At 39.3% G+C, this 14,774-nt stretch overlaps 1 protein-coding gene across 1 annotated transcript in view; it reads left to right on the forward strand.

The window, feature by feature from the left end:
• The first annotated feature begins 704 nt into the window (after positions 1–704).
• The window catches only part of ect2 (epithelial cell transforming 2), a 27,706-nt gene continuing 13,636 nt past the window's right edge, over positions 705–14,774 (forward strand). The window contains exons 1-14 of the mRNA XM_015025113.1: positions 705–803; positions 906–1,131; positions 1,252–1,410; positions 2,770–2,894; positions 3,877–3,996; positions 4,081–4,149; positions 4,295–4,405; positions 4,900–4,996; positions 5,198–5,279; positions 6,535–6,613; positions 7,652–7,771; positions 8,746–8,884; positions 12,155–12,309; positions 13,392–13,499. Of these exons, the coding sequence (XP_014880599.1) occupies positions 705–803; positions 906–1,131; positions 1,252–1,410; positions 2,770–2,894; positions 3,877–3,996; positions 4,081–4,149; positions 4,295–4,405; positions 4,900–4,996; positions 5,198–5,279; positions 6,535–6,613; positions 7,652–7,771; positions 8,746–8,884; positions 12,155–12,309; positions 13,392–13,499 (1,689 nt within the window). The remainder of the gene's footprint in view (positions 804–905; positions 1,132–1,251; positions 1,411–2,769; positions 2,895–3,876; positions 3,997–4,080; positions 4,150–4,294; positions 4,406–4,899; positions 4,997–5,197; positions 5,280–6,534; positions 6,614–7,651; positions 7,772–8,745; positions 8,885–12,154; positions 12,310–13,391; positions 13,500–14,774) is intronic.

The raw sequence follows: 14,774 nt of genomic DNA on the forward strand, positions 1-14,774 counted from the left end.
CAAAACCAGGTTCTTTGTAGGGATGCACCAGTTCACTGTTTTCACTTCAAATACTGATGTCTGAGGTTTAGTATTGGCCAATGTACTCTCATTCAGAAAACTAGAGCTGAATTGACTTTCTTTTTCTAAACCCAAACATTAATGTACTGAATTACAAATTTATTTGATATTGCTGCACCAGTATAGTACACTTAAGTACACCAACAGATTCACAAGCTTGGTCAAACGTAAAAATATGACTTTCATTTGTTTTGTAAGGGCAATTAGGAGTATAAACAGTCAGTGTCAAATACAGAAACTGAAACTAGGCTGGCTACCTCAGTCAAATATGTAAAAATAAAATGCAACAAACCTTTCAACTGGTTCTTGAAGTGGTATTAGGAATTCTAAATATAATAACTACATAAGCATGATGTTGTACAGAGCACAAAGCATAGAATTAGACTGAATAGATCTGCGCCTGGATTGGGCACATTGTCTCCAATTCCCATTATAAACATTTTTCAGTAACAGGACAGAGTCCAGATCTGTCCATGTCTAGTCCTCTGCCAAGTCCCTTAAGATTCTATCATATATTTAAAAAAAGCTTTATTAACTTCTTTTCTTCACTAAAACCTTATCAGGATCCTGTTGTTAAACCACATTAGTGCAAACTGTTCATCTTTCCTGTTTGTAATCGACTGAGGACTGTGGTCTGGTTGTTCATGTCTACATTGTTAATGGCCATTTCTGTGCTGAAGTGGTTCTGGGGAAGCATTCAGATGGACGCTCGAGCTGGAGAGTCCATGTACCTGTATGAAAAGGTGAGTATGTTTAACCTCTCACACACAGTAGAAAAGAACTTGTAGCCACAATATAAGTGCATGACCAGATGTAGACAAACCAGTTGCTGATCTGTACTGCAGAACGACAGTCCCACGATGAAGAAAGCCGTGTCCCTGCTATCTCTCACCACTCCCACTTCCAATCGCAAGCGCCGGCGTCTCAGGGACACCCTTGCTCAGCTCACCAAGGAAACGGAGATCTCCCCCTTTCCACCACCACGTAAAAGGCCGTCAGCAGAGCACTCCCTGTCTATTGGCTCTCTGGTGGACATCTCCAACACCCCTGAAACCTGCAAGGCATTAGGAGGTGAGAACGACACCAATCTGCTCCTTTTCCTCACCCAGAGAAGAATATGAAATAACTCAGACAGCTCTACACATTTTTTCACTGTCATGAGAGAATCATACCTACCCATCTTTATTCCAGAAGACAGATTAGAGGACAGTACTGTGACCAGGGCTAGGATAAGAAGAAGGAAAACCAGAGAAAGGAGGTCTAGGTCAGGCAGGGAAAAGAGGAGAGAAAGGTCCCACAGGAGTGCTGGTCAGCAAACCTCTGAAGATCAGCTGCAAGGAACGTGTGCAGGTTAGCTTCTGTTTTCAGGTTCGGTCTGTGATGAGCCAACAGCCATGTGTGACGGCACGTTTAGAGATCACTATCCAGAAAACAAATGGGGTTTGTAGCAACAGTGCTACCAACTGCGCCACTGTGCAGCCCCACTAAATATCCAACTTCCACAAAGTTCTTGACTGAACCTGTGTTTGTATTAAGTTCAGTTTATTTTCATAGCAATTGGGATCAAATATTGTCATCAGACACTTTACAAAAAGTCATGTAAGTTCAACCACACATTCATATCAATTAATCCTGGTTATTAATCAGTATGACGAGCATGTGACAACAGCAGATAATCACTGTTGCTGTACAACAATCCTTCATACAAGCATGCATGTAGTGACAATGGAGAGGAAAACCTCCCCTTTAACAGGAAGAAACCTCCAGCAGAACCAGAACCTAGCTCAAGACAAGTGGCCATCTGCCATGGCCAACTGGAGGTTTGAGAAGACAGAGCAGAAAAACAAAAAGAAACAGATGAACTAATGTAGGATTACTTTGAGTGTTAACGATGAGTAAAACATTAAAGCAGGAGAGGAAGTACCGTTGATTGATGCAGCATTATCTCAGCCGATGTCCTTCTCCAGGAAGGAATCACAGCGAAACGGAATGCCAGACAGATGTATCTTCCATGGAGAGAAAAATAACTGAGGGAAAACATAAAGTTAACATTTGAAGTAACAGCAAACAATGCAAACTGGAGAGTGGAAGAAGAAGAAAGCACCCTGAGCCTGTAGCAGCATAACTACGAAGATGATTTAGGATAACCTCAGCCCTTAGAATGAAGCAGGTATCATTGGGTCACCTTCTCAGTGACATTCAGTTTAAATCAGTTTTAGAAAAAGAAAAAAAAAAACTGATTAATGAAAACTGAACTTACAATACTCACTGATATAACTACATTTTTTAATAGAAATATCTTTTATATGTTCTCAGTGGAGAAATTATGAGTTATTGGTGGCAAAGTGGCAAACACATGAAAACATGCAGATTCATACAAAGTATGAAATGACACAAATTAGGAATAAAAGGGGCAAATTAACAAGTTAAAAGAAAAATCCGAAACATTTATCAAAAATAGCAGGTTATCTTGTTGATCAGTATCAAATACATCATGATTTTACTGAGTATTATGTTAGAAGCTGAATGAGTCCTGAAACGGTCAACACCAAAGTGATTCTCCTGCATCTCCCTGGCTATATGAACACTCCATCATTCTTTTCATATTACAAGGTTTAAAGCGGAACCTGGAAGTTATGTTAATTAAAAAGGGTGTACAAGACATCTGGAAGTCTTGTCCTGTTAAAAAACCATTCTGTCTTCCTCCAGAGAGTTCAAAACCTTCTAAAAGTTCAACTCCGGTGGTTTCCAAGCAGTCAGCCAGGTGGCAGGTCTCCAAGGAGCTCTATCAGACCGAAAGCAACTATGTAGACATCTTAAACACCGTCCTGCAGGTGGGTGTTCTCTGTTAGCAGCTCCAACTCTTCTTCACACACTGGCTACCAGCTGGAGGGTGGGGGGATGGTACTCATCAGACAACCCAGTGAAGAAGAACACGACTCTGATCCTTTCTCCTCTGAATCCTTAAAAAAAAAAAAAAAACTGCTTATGTTTTTGTTCATGTTTTTGAGAAATAATTCAGCTTCATCCCTGATTATTTTGTACATGATGCAAAGTTTAGTTCTCCCTTCAAATATTATTGTATCTTGCAGTTATTTTTATTCAACCCACATAAATTATTTTTCAGATAATTAGTTAAATATTAATAACAGATTAAGATAACCAGAGGACAGTACTCTACTGCAGATTCCATGTTGGAAGGTTGCAGGTTCGATTCCAGCTTCCAGGAAGCTAACACTTAATTCCAGGTTGCCTACCAGGAATGTTCAGTTTATTTATCATAATGAACTCCAACATCAGTTAAACTGAAAGATGTCAAAACAACCTCATGTTTCAATCCATTAGTCTGAAAAGGCTTACAAAGCTCAGAGCTCTGCTTTACTAAAGTAAATTTTTATATGTACTATTTATAATAAATGTATAATTTTAACAAGGGGTGATTTGTGTTTATGAAAAAATGCACCATTGAATGAACATTTCACCTCTAATCTTTAAGTCAAGTGCAGACAAAATCCCATAACAGAAGTTTTGCTTCTCATTCTGTGTGATTCTCCTGGCTGTTCATCAATCTTTTAAAAGCCTGATGACTGATTTATTTTCTGGAAGGTCGCTAAATATAGTGAAAAAGTTGCTAATTTGTCAACAGTGGGGTGAACATTATACATGCAGATGCGAGCTGGTGGGCAGATCTGTCAGCGAGTTTGTCCAGGTTGTCTTAAATGTTAAAATCAGTAGAATGATGTGAAACACAGAAGAAGGGGAGTTGGATCTTTCTCCCAGCTGTAAACATGCTCTTCTCTCTGATAATCTCTGCAGCTTTTCAAGCATCCATTAGAAAAAGAGGGCCAGGTCGGTGGGCCCATCTTGGCCCAGGAGGAAATTAAGACCATCTTTGGCAGCATCCCAGAAATCTATGAGGTTCACACCAGAATAAAGGTAGTTTTTGATTGTCAACCAGATTTTCTGTCTCCTGGGTGATTGTGGAATTTCTGAATGTTTGATGAAATATTTGCTCTCCAGAATGACCTTGAGGAGCTCCTCACAGACTGGTCAGAAGGCAGAAGTGTTGGAGACATCATTCTCAAATACGTGAGTTTAGATTTTTAATAGTAAGATGATGTTTTTACCTAAATATTGACATATTTCTAGTGGTATTTGGTTGTTTATGACACAATAAATCTGTACTAGGAGGGTTTTTTTAATGTATACTTGTTTATAATTTTTCTTTGCTCAGTCTAAAGAGTTGGTGAAGGCCTATCCCCCATTTGTAAACTTCTTTGAGATGAGCAAAGAAACCATTGTTCGATGTGAAAAACAGAAGGCCCGTTTCCATGCTTTCCTCAAGGTGAGTCTGTTCACTTGGTTTAGTCCTGTTGTGTTCAGGTCCACTAAATGAGAAAATGTTTCTGTTGCTTTGAGGACGTTTGTCTTTAAATGCTGTGTGCTTCTGGAGATGAGGGAGCATGTCCTGCTCTTAGTCTTCATGTTCAGATCTGGGTTCCTTGGCTCTCTGCTGGTTTCCCTCTGTAATTGAAATAGTTCAGATAAAACAGGAGACTGACTGGCTGAATCACACAGAACACGGCAGAAGGCTGTTGCTGCACATCACAGTGCATTTCTTCATTTAAAGTTTTCAATTTCTTCATGAAGGTAACTTACTCTTGTAACAGTTATCCAAGATAATGATACCATTTCCTATTGTCCTGAAAGTAACTTGATCCTGTGGTGACTGGATTAGGCATCAGGTTCAGTCTTTTCTGTAAAAAGCTGACTTGATTCCTCTGCTTTCCTCATGTCTTCCTAATTGAAGCTTGATTTAAAAACTTGTTGAACCAACAGATCAACCAGGCCAAGCCAGAGTGCGGCAGGCAGACACTTGCAGAGCTGCTCATCAGACCAGTGCAGAGACTGCCAAGTGTGGCCCTCCTCCTCAGTGGTAACACACACACTATAAATATTTCCCTCTGATCTCCATGCTTATCGTTTAATTTCTGGATTTGTCTCCTTCCACACCTGCCATCAGCCTGTTCTCTCTGCTGACTTTGTCTGTTCCTCCGAGGATGCTCTCTGTCGCTGTGATGTTCCGTCTCCTCCTGCACACCTGTCATCAAACTTTCCCTTTTCATCCTGATTGTAGACATAAAGAAACACACATCAGATGACAACCCAGACAAGATAACTCTGGAAAGAGCAATAGAGTCCCTAAAGGAAGTGATGACGTGAGTTGAAACGACTGACCTTTTACTATTTTGTGTGCTAAACTTTTTTCAGCCGTTTCATCTGTTTTTGAAATAATTTAGACCAATAAGATTAGAAGTCATCTGCTGATGATTAGTAGATACTTCTTGGACTTTAAGGTAATAATATATATCTTCCAGGAGCCTAGGAGTTGTTTTCTAGTATAAATTTTATTTCTGTGAAGTTCTGGTCAAATTCTATTTAATAAAACAAAAAGAAAATGATCTCATGAAAAGGATCAAATAAGACATTTGCCAATATCTAAGTTTGTTTTTATCACTCTATCTGTTTCTCTGCAGATCAATGCTCCATGAGGTTGTGGTTATAAAACACTGTAAAGAAGCATGATGTCATGACTGCAGGCTGCAGTTGTAATGTCATGGTGTTTTCTAGATTTATTTTAATTTAATATTTTTATTTTCAACTAAACAAAAATTACTTGGTATACATTTTATAGCTATTATCAACTTCTATCAGGTTATTTTAATTTTGGAGAGAAAATATATAATTCCTGGTACCAAAAGTGGTGCGAAAAGCGAAGAACATTTAGAAGACAAAGCAGGATTTTTGAAAATCATGTTAGGATATTATACTCTGTAATTTCCAGAGGTGCAGATATAAAAAGTTCCTTCTTGTCTTCCTGACAGCCACATCCAATCTGTTCTGATTGGGTTGTTAAACTGACCAATCAGCTGAGAGGAAGAAACATCTTGTCATAATTCATACTTGCAAGTGGAAACTCGCTTAGTTTTTGTTTTTTTTTGCTTCATATCTGTAAACAGACCTTTATTTGTAATTATGTTTTACAAATAAAAACTTTTTTCCAAGCTTAAATAATCAGTTTTAGAATCAGAATTAAATAGTCAGTTCTTTTCTGTTTAAAAGGTGTCACAATGTATCCACGGCGACATATCCTGTTTACAGGAACAAAATGTACTGCAAATGTTTTATATTTTCAGTAAACATGCACAAAACAGAGTTCCCCTGCTTTTTTATTTCACATGGGTACATAACTGGATTCACACCTGCAGTCTGGTTTCCAAGCACAAAGTGCATGAGTGGAAGTTGTCCCACGAAGAGGGTTCAGAGTTAGACGTCTGGTTCCAGATGTCTTTACTGGATGGTAGCACCTTTGCAAAATGAAAAATTGGAATGCAAATCTGTTTAAAATAGAAAGTGATTGTTTTGTCTAGTTTTTGACTGGTGGTCTCCTTTTTACCTCTCTCAATTCTGCAGACACATCAATGAGGACAAGAGGAAGACTGAAGGCCAGAAACAAATCTTTGATGTTGTCTATGAAGTTGATGGATGTCCTGTAAGTTTGCAGATTGCTGCTGTTGGCATGTTTTCTATCATACAGTAATTTAGCCGTCTAGTTGTCTGTTAACCCTCCTGTTATGTTCGTTTCTGAGGTACAGCAATAATGTTCCTGGGTCAGTTTGACCCGTGGAGCCTTTAATTATGCAATAGTGTCAGAAACCAAAAAAATCCTCCAAAACATTTTTGCATCTGATTATTAATTCCAATACTAACCATTTCAATCAATATTTGTACAATTATGTTTTTTTTTTTTTTAATTTCTCACAAATGAAGGATCAATGACAACAGTTTACTCATTTGGACATAAAAAATGTAATTTAATTTTTTTTATGTCCACTGAAAAACCCTACACACAAAAAACAATTATCTTTGAAAATGATCTTTCATTAAAAAAAATTTGATATTACAATTTTAATCTTTTTTCAAGGGATGATCTTTATAATTGAACTTGAGACACGTATACTGTTCTGGGTCAAATTGACCCGCTGATTAAAATCAGGACAAATAAGTCATGCAGAGAGTATTTATGTTTCCCCCCACTTCTGCTGAGTGTCCACTCAGTGTGGGTGGAGTTTGCCCCAAGGGAACAAAAAAGGTTCCCATCAAAAGTTGTATGAACACCTGCTTTTTTGCAGTTTCCTAGTGAAGTAAAGAGAATAGTGAGAAAGTGGGCTTGTGTGTGTGCACATATGCATGTATATGTGGTGAAATATGGTTCATAGTTGCAAGGAAACGTATAGAATTGGACATTTTTTTACCTTTTTTACCCTTCAACGTGACTCCCGGGTCAAAATCCAACAGGTTGCAAATGTCTAGAATGAACTATTTTCAATTTACATGTATAGTGTACCTATTAAGACAAATAGAAAAAGTTTCACGTAGAAAAAATACTTCCAACTATTTTTTAAACTATAAAACGGGTCAATTTGACTCGCAATATAACAGGAGGGGTAAAGCATCTAGCAGTGGGCAGCAGTGAGCTGTATGTCACAGCTCACATAACTTGTTCCTGTTGTTGCCGTTCTGTTCTCAGGCCAACCTGCTGTCGTCCCATCGCAGCCTGGTGCATCGAGTGGAAACCATTGCTCTGGGAGACGAGCCATGTGACCGCGGCGAACACGTCACACTCTTTCTCTTTAATGACTGCCTGGAGGTGATGACTCATGAATCTGAACTTCATTATCATTATGTTGTCATATCTGACCAATGTTTTAGCCCTACTCATCTGTCTGTAAAGGGTTTTGAAGGATTTTTTCAGCTGTTTCTTTCAACATGACACAAAATTAATGAGCGGAAACAAAAAGTGACAGCTGTAGGATCAAACCAATGAGATTTTATTTATTTTTTTTCCTTTTCATATTTATTAAACTGCTGCTCAATGTGCTAATGGCAGAATAACAACTTACTGTTCCAGAAAACCATTTTATCATTGGTGTCCCTGCTGACTAGCCTTAGCATTCATAGCTAAGGAGACTCTGCTTTGGCGAACCTGCTGTACAGCAGCAGAAAGCAAGGGGGGGCAATGTGAGGGTCACCAGGGTGATTGGCAACGCTAAGTCCCTCCTCCTGGTTCTGATTTGTTTGTCTATTTGCTCAGATAACAGCAGTTGTATAACAGCTGTTTGACCCTTAGTAGCCCATGTGTGTCCAGTCTGTCAGTGTGGTCACAGGAACTGTGTCGTAATTAACACAGGTTAGCAGAAAGGACAAGTCAAGTTGAGAGGTTGTGCTGATTCAGGAGTGAGAGACACCTCCTAATCAGCCAGAGCCCTGCATGTGCGTTCTGACGGGCTGTTTCACACAGCCTGCATGTAGACCGGCTGCTCTCACAGAGGGTGGTCTCGCTTCTCCCCTCAATCATCAGCAACTGTTGATTTCATCTCAACCTGTAATGTGTTTTGATTTTTGTCCTCCCTGTCTTCGCTCTGGCCACATAATTAATGTGACAGTAATGACTCGCGTCATTTACCTCCATGAAAGGGTCATTGATTTATTAAGTAAACCTCTGCAGCTTTTCACACACTCCTAGCTGCACCCACACACACAGGTTGGAACTTTGAAATTGGCTCTGTTTTTCTTTCTCTCGCATTGCTGTCTTGTTATGTTTGTGAAACTGCGTGTCTGCAGATTGCCAGGAAGCGTCACAAAGTGATCAATACTTTTAAAAGTCCAGTGGGGCAGACCAGGCCTCCCCCTCCGCTGAAGCACATCGCTCTCATGCCGCTGTCGCAGATTCGCAGAGTGCTGGATCTGCACGACACTGAAGGTGACCCACATTAAGCATTAACCCCTCATGTGAACATGCATAGATCCAACTCTAAAGATGCAATTAGTCTTTGGACTGCTAGGCCACTCCATTAGTTTCCATTGCGCACATAGTCAGGCTGTAATGCAACTGTGTAAAATGGAGGTAGCCATCGAGATATATATATGTAAATAAATAAATATGTAAAAAATAACAGCTGTTTGACCCTTAGTAGCCCATGTGTGTCCAGTCTGTCAGTGCGGTCACAGGAACTGTGTGTTAATTAACACAGGTCAGCGGAAAGGACAAGACGAGTTGAGAGGCTGTGCTGATTCAGGAGTGAGAGACACCTCCTATACATATTTATATATACATATACATACAGGGTTGCCGTACAAGGGGGACAGTTATGACAATTCCAAGGGCCCCTGACCAACGGGGCCCTCCACAATTTTTTTTTTTTTGTTCATAGAAATTTAAAAAAAAGGGGCCCTGTCAATTACAAACTTAATTATATAGTGTTTTCTAAAATTGTTTTTAGCAGTAAAAATGAAATGTTACCCCTCCCAGACCAAAAAATCTTTACCCTGAACACCCATAGGATCTGCATGAAGAGGTTTGTTCTTGCTTGGAGTGCTTGACGGTGACAGTGTTGAGCAGCAGTCAGTAGATGACAAGAACGACTGTGGCTTTAGTCAGTAATAGTAGCTCAGGGAGCAGGTGGAGGAGATTGATTGTTTTCACAGATTATCTGTCTCATAACAAACTGGCACGACAAGGTGACAGCTTTAACAAATATGGAGAAAACATTTTTTTTATTAAAGTTATCTACTGCAGCTTGAATAAAATGCAACTATGTAGCATTTTTTTTGAGAAGTCTGGATTGCTTCATGTATATTTTGCATGTTGCCTATGACTGTTGCTCGTGGGGAGAGACATTTCAGTAATCTAAAACTAATAGAAAAAATTTAAGCAACCTATTTGCATGCAGTATTTGGACTGTTGCATGTAAAATTCATGAGCAGTAAATATTGTGCTAGTATCAGTATTGGACCGAAGAAAGCAAGCAGTTGCAAGACTTTAAAATTGTGACGTTTTGATGGGTCAGATAGACTCCAAATTGTAACAGCAGCTGCGCGGGGGGGACCCAAGTAAATTTTCTTTGTCATGTGGCTCAAGATTCCAGGGGGCGCCCCTGTGTGTGTGTGTGTGTGTGTGTGTGTGTGTGTGTGTGTGTGTGTGTGTGTTTATATATATTGTGTTTTTGTATTAAAGGTGTTGAGTAGACAGGAAAAGTAAAAATATTACTTGGTATTTATATGTTACGGGAAAACATTACTTGTGAAGCGCTATTTAAATCCACAACTAGTCTTAAAAACAACAAATCAAAAAATACAGTTAAAATGAATATCAATTATTTGCACTTCTGTTTAAACCAAATTAAGTCAGCGGCTCCATCAGGCCCCCCAGGACTTCAGGGGCCCTATAAATGCTGATATTTTAACATAGATCACAGATATATAAATGTAGCATTTGTTTATTGAAATTATCAATGCTGCTGAATTTGATTTAATGGTTTCAGCATACATATATTAAGATTTACATTGGTTAACATTTAAATTTAAGATTTTAAGGAGCTGTAAAAGTTCAAAGAACAATATTCAGAGTTAGATTGGTTTGTTATCACAGCAACAATCTGATGCTGTGACTTTAAACTTTGAGTTTGAGCTCGGTTTGTTCAAAAATACAAATTAGTAAACTGTAATTATAATTTATTGCTTTTTAGGTTGGCCAATTAAACTACTCCCCTTCTCCTAGATTTCACTAAATCTAACACAGAAGCTGTTAGAGGTGCTGATGTTTTTAGCAGCAGGTGGGGCCCCTAAGTTAAGTTCTGCTCAAACCTCATATAGCCTTGGACTGGCCCTGCATGATGAGTTAATTGCGCAGCGATGCACAACAAACGGAAGATTTAATTCAATGCTACTAATGTGGCTTTAGTAAATCGTCCATTTCGTGTCTGAGTTTTTAATAAGAATCATAGAAACTGTTCTGGCTGCTCAAGTTTGAGGGACGAGTTTTTTAGATCTCCCTGCCGCCGCGCGCATTAACTCTGGCTGACTAAATAGACAAAGCATTTGATATGGTTTGGTGCACCGTTTAACCGTAAAAATAATAATAATATTAAACCAGCGTGATGCGTGACTACGAGGCGAGCGCGAAAGCTCCTCACCGGGCTGAACCTGCATGGTAAGATTAGCGCTGGTTCGTTAACCACTAACGCTCCGGCGAACCGGGACCATAGACATAAACTTTACAGGGAAGACAGAGCCACACGCTGAGCAGCGTGATGTCAATGCCGTACATAATTCTGTCCACATTACAAAGATAAATCATTCTCACCACTCGCTTAATGCGCAAATGACTGCAAATAGACACGCGACTACAAGTTATTCCTGCGGTTCACATAGAGCTGCGCAACCAGAGCTAACGCGGTTCGTTCTAAACTCTTACCTTGATATAGAGTTCTCCGAAGAAAAATAACTACCCACACTGGGTTGATGTAAATATATCCATACAGGGTCAGCCTGTGTCCAGTTCTGAAAGGAGGCGCGCGGGATCCGCCCTGAGGAAAACTTAATAAAGCAGCAGAGGCGCTAGGTGTGTGATTAAATAAATCTTCTCCGCAAGTGAAAGGCTCAGAACGGAGACGCTTGTAATCCGGCTTAAATATTTATCAAAATAAACAAAAAAACTAAGTGTTTTTATTTTTATTTTTTCAATTATTAATTTTTCTAAAAATTAAAACAAGCGATGCTTAGCTTGGCCGGGGGCCTAGAAAAACATGGCTGTCCGCCAGGCTTATAATACACTGGGGGGGAAACCCAAACAACTATCTTTTTCTTTTCAAAGTTTTTGGGTGTAGCTTATTTTCAGGTGTGCTCAATAGTCTGCAAATGATAGTACATCTTCAGATACCCAGCGGTAATCTCAGTTCTTTATTTTGTTGTCTGGCACTTACAAACTGGGATCTTTGTTTTCACTTTAAATTAATCCTAACTTATATATCTACCCAGTTCGGAGAGTTTCTTAGCATTTTAACATATCAATGCTTTTGCTCTTCTCCCATGATATCATCAGTGTGCATCTTGTTTACACTTTTGTCATATTCTTTTTTTTAACTGGTATATTTGTACTGTCCTTTTATTCCTTGTAATTCTAAACTCTGTCATGCGTCTGTATCGGTGTGAATGTTCCTTACTCCTGTTTGCCTCTCCTCCTCTTCCTCAGAATGTGTAAATGCATTTGCCCTGGTGGTCCGTCCCCCCACTGAACAGGAGAACTTGTTGTTCAGCTTCCAGCTGGTCGGAGAGGAAATGGTTAAACGTGACTGGCTGCGTACTCTGTGTCGTCATGTTGCCAACACCATCTGCAGAGCTGATGCGGTGAGATGTCACCCCCACGAAAGCACACTCTCACACACGCACACAAATTAAAAGAAGGGAAAAACTCAGACACAGAGACGAGAGCGGAGCTGTAATAACTCATCCTCACCAACTTGTTTTTCCACACTTCAAAGTGAAAAAGTTTTCCTCACAATCAAATTGATGTCATGTTTTTTCTTTCACCCTAATGTCAAACTGGAGGAGAAAGTATTTTAGAGCCCGTCTTGATAGTTGTGGATGAAGAAATGTTCAAGGTCAACTGCAGATTTCCACAGATTTAGCTCTACTATTTCACTGCAAAGCAGTCTGCAGGTTCAGCTGCAGCCTGTTCAGACACAAGAAGGAGCAGAAGAACATTCTTGTGGCATTTAGTGTGTTGATTTTTGTTATACAGGGTGAACTGTCTGTAAACATTGACGGGCGATGATTATCAGGAAACTCTTTGGTTCCTTATATGTGTGAGATAAGATCATGAGTCTGGGAGCTAACAAAACAGCAACATTTTATTTTATTTTTTCCAGTTGCATCAATAGAAATACTCCATTCCTTAAACTGGATGTAGTCTTTTGAATACTGTTTGAATTGTCATAGAAACAACTCAACAGCTGTTGCATTGAGGCCATCTGATTATATGAATAAATGATTTTTGTGTAAATTATAATCCAGAGGACCGGACTGGCTATGTTTTTGTTGCGCTAATTGTTCAGTTTTGTTGTTTTCTTTCTGCCACTGAAACATGACGCATTCTGACTCTGGTAAATGAAACCAAGCTGCTGCACTTAGGAGAGCAGGCAGCAGGGGGCGTTGTTGTCCTCCATTCGTTGTGTCACCCCACAACTGCATTCCTAATTCTTTTTCACTGGGTCAGCGTGCAGTGTGAATACCAACAAGACAGAGCTTTTCTGGTTAAAAAGCTTCTGCAGAGACAAATTTCCCTCTGGATGAGAGCTCTGCCTTGCATCCTTTTGCTGCTCTGTCTCTTCATGTTGGTTCTGCTGTAGCCATCTCCACTGATCACACTCTCCAGGTTCAGACTGATCAGATTGAGTTTAAAGTTGTGTTCATTTTTGTCTTGTAACCAGGAGGATCTGATTCAGTGCACAGAGCCAGACTCACTGCAGGTCACCACTAAGGATATGGACAGCACACTAAGCAAAGCTTCCAGAGCCATTAAGAAGACCTCAAAAAAGGTAACGGTTCATTCCTATGACTATAACTGGCAGCTTCTACCAAGTACACCACATACATAGGTCACAATAGGCCCATCCCTTTAATAATAAATAAAGTCCAGACATTCGGTTTGAATATCTGGAGATTTTATTGTCTTGATTTAGATATTTCACCTCTCATCTTCATATGTGAGGTACAAAAAAAAAAAAAAGTCTGTAATAACCGGTTTACTTGGGTCCAAAAATTGTCTGAGCGTATCTGTTCAGAATGGCATTGTATGTAGCTTTAACGCCATTCAGAATTTTATTTTATTTTTTACATATTTCCTAAAATTGTCACCATGTTGTGACAGTGTGTCATGAGAAATGTCGAGGTGATTGACACCAAGACCTGCCTCACCACAGTGGAAAAAAAACCCACTGACTGTCGCCTCACTAACTACATATGAACAATGAAATTAAGTAATAGCCCTTAAATTTACCAAGTCACTTCATTCTGCTGTAAGTGTTTAAACTTAGGGAGTGAACTCCTAAACTTTATTCCTACCCTTCATCCCGTCTTATTTGGTTTGCAGTGGTTTTCCACCTCATCTCTGAACTAGGGCTGGGCGATATGAGGAAAATCTAATATCACAATATATTTTTGCTACTTATAATTTTTTAAATTATAGACTCCTTGCAGCATGATGTCACCATGCATGTTACTGCCCCCGTTTCCTTGCTAGACTGAAAGTAAGCTCATATATGAAATAAGAAGTATGCAGTGTTTTGGTATGAACCGTCTACACTAAGACTAGATAACAAGGTCAGAAAGTTTTAATTAAAAAAAAATAGCAAGGGAGAGGGAAGTAGGTCAGTTATGCTTGACTTTAACACTTAACCAATATATGTGCTGTGAAATTAAGCTGTTTTTGTTCAGCTTAGAAATAAAAAGGTGACCTACACACAAACTGACAGAGCATCAGTAGAGCAGGTGTTTAAATTAGCTAATCAACAATGATTGTGTTAGTGTGGCTATTAGCGGCGGTGGCTAATCAACCACAGTGATCACTTATTAATAATCGCAAAATACACAAGTTTAAAAGCATAAAACTGTAAGGAACTGAATGTTCTGCTCTAATGTAGGTTAATGTTTGAGTGTATTTGGTGCTGAATCCTGATACATGAAGTTGCGTTGTTGACAGTTGTTATGGCAACGAGCCTGCGTGTAGTGTAAAGCCGACAGAGAGCGAGGGGAAAAAAAGAATGAGTGGTTTTGAGGTATTTTTCCCATTGCATAGCATTAAATGAATCATA

This window comes from Poecilia latipinna, unplaced genomic scaffold (assembly GCF_001443285.1).
Source record: "Poecilia latipinna isolate Pla-1442-1.1 unplaced genomic scaffold, P_latipinna-1.0 Scaffold3955, whole genome shotgun sequence".
Classification (NCBI taxonomy): domain Eukaryota; kingdom Metazoa; phylum Chordata; class Actinopteri; order Cyprinodontiformes; family Poeciliidae; genus Poecilia; species Poecilia latipinna.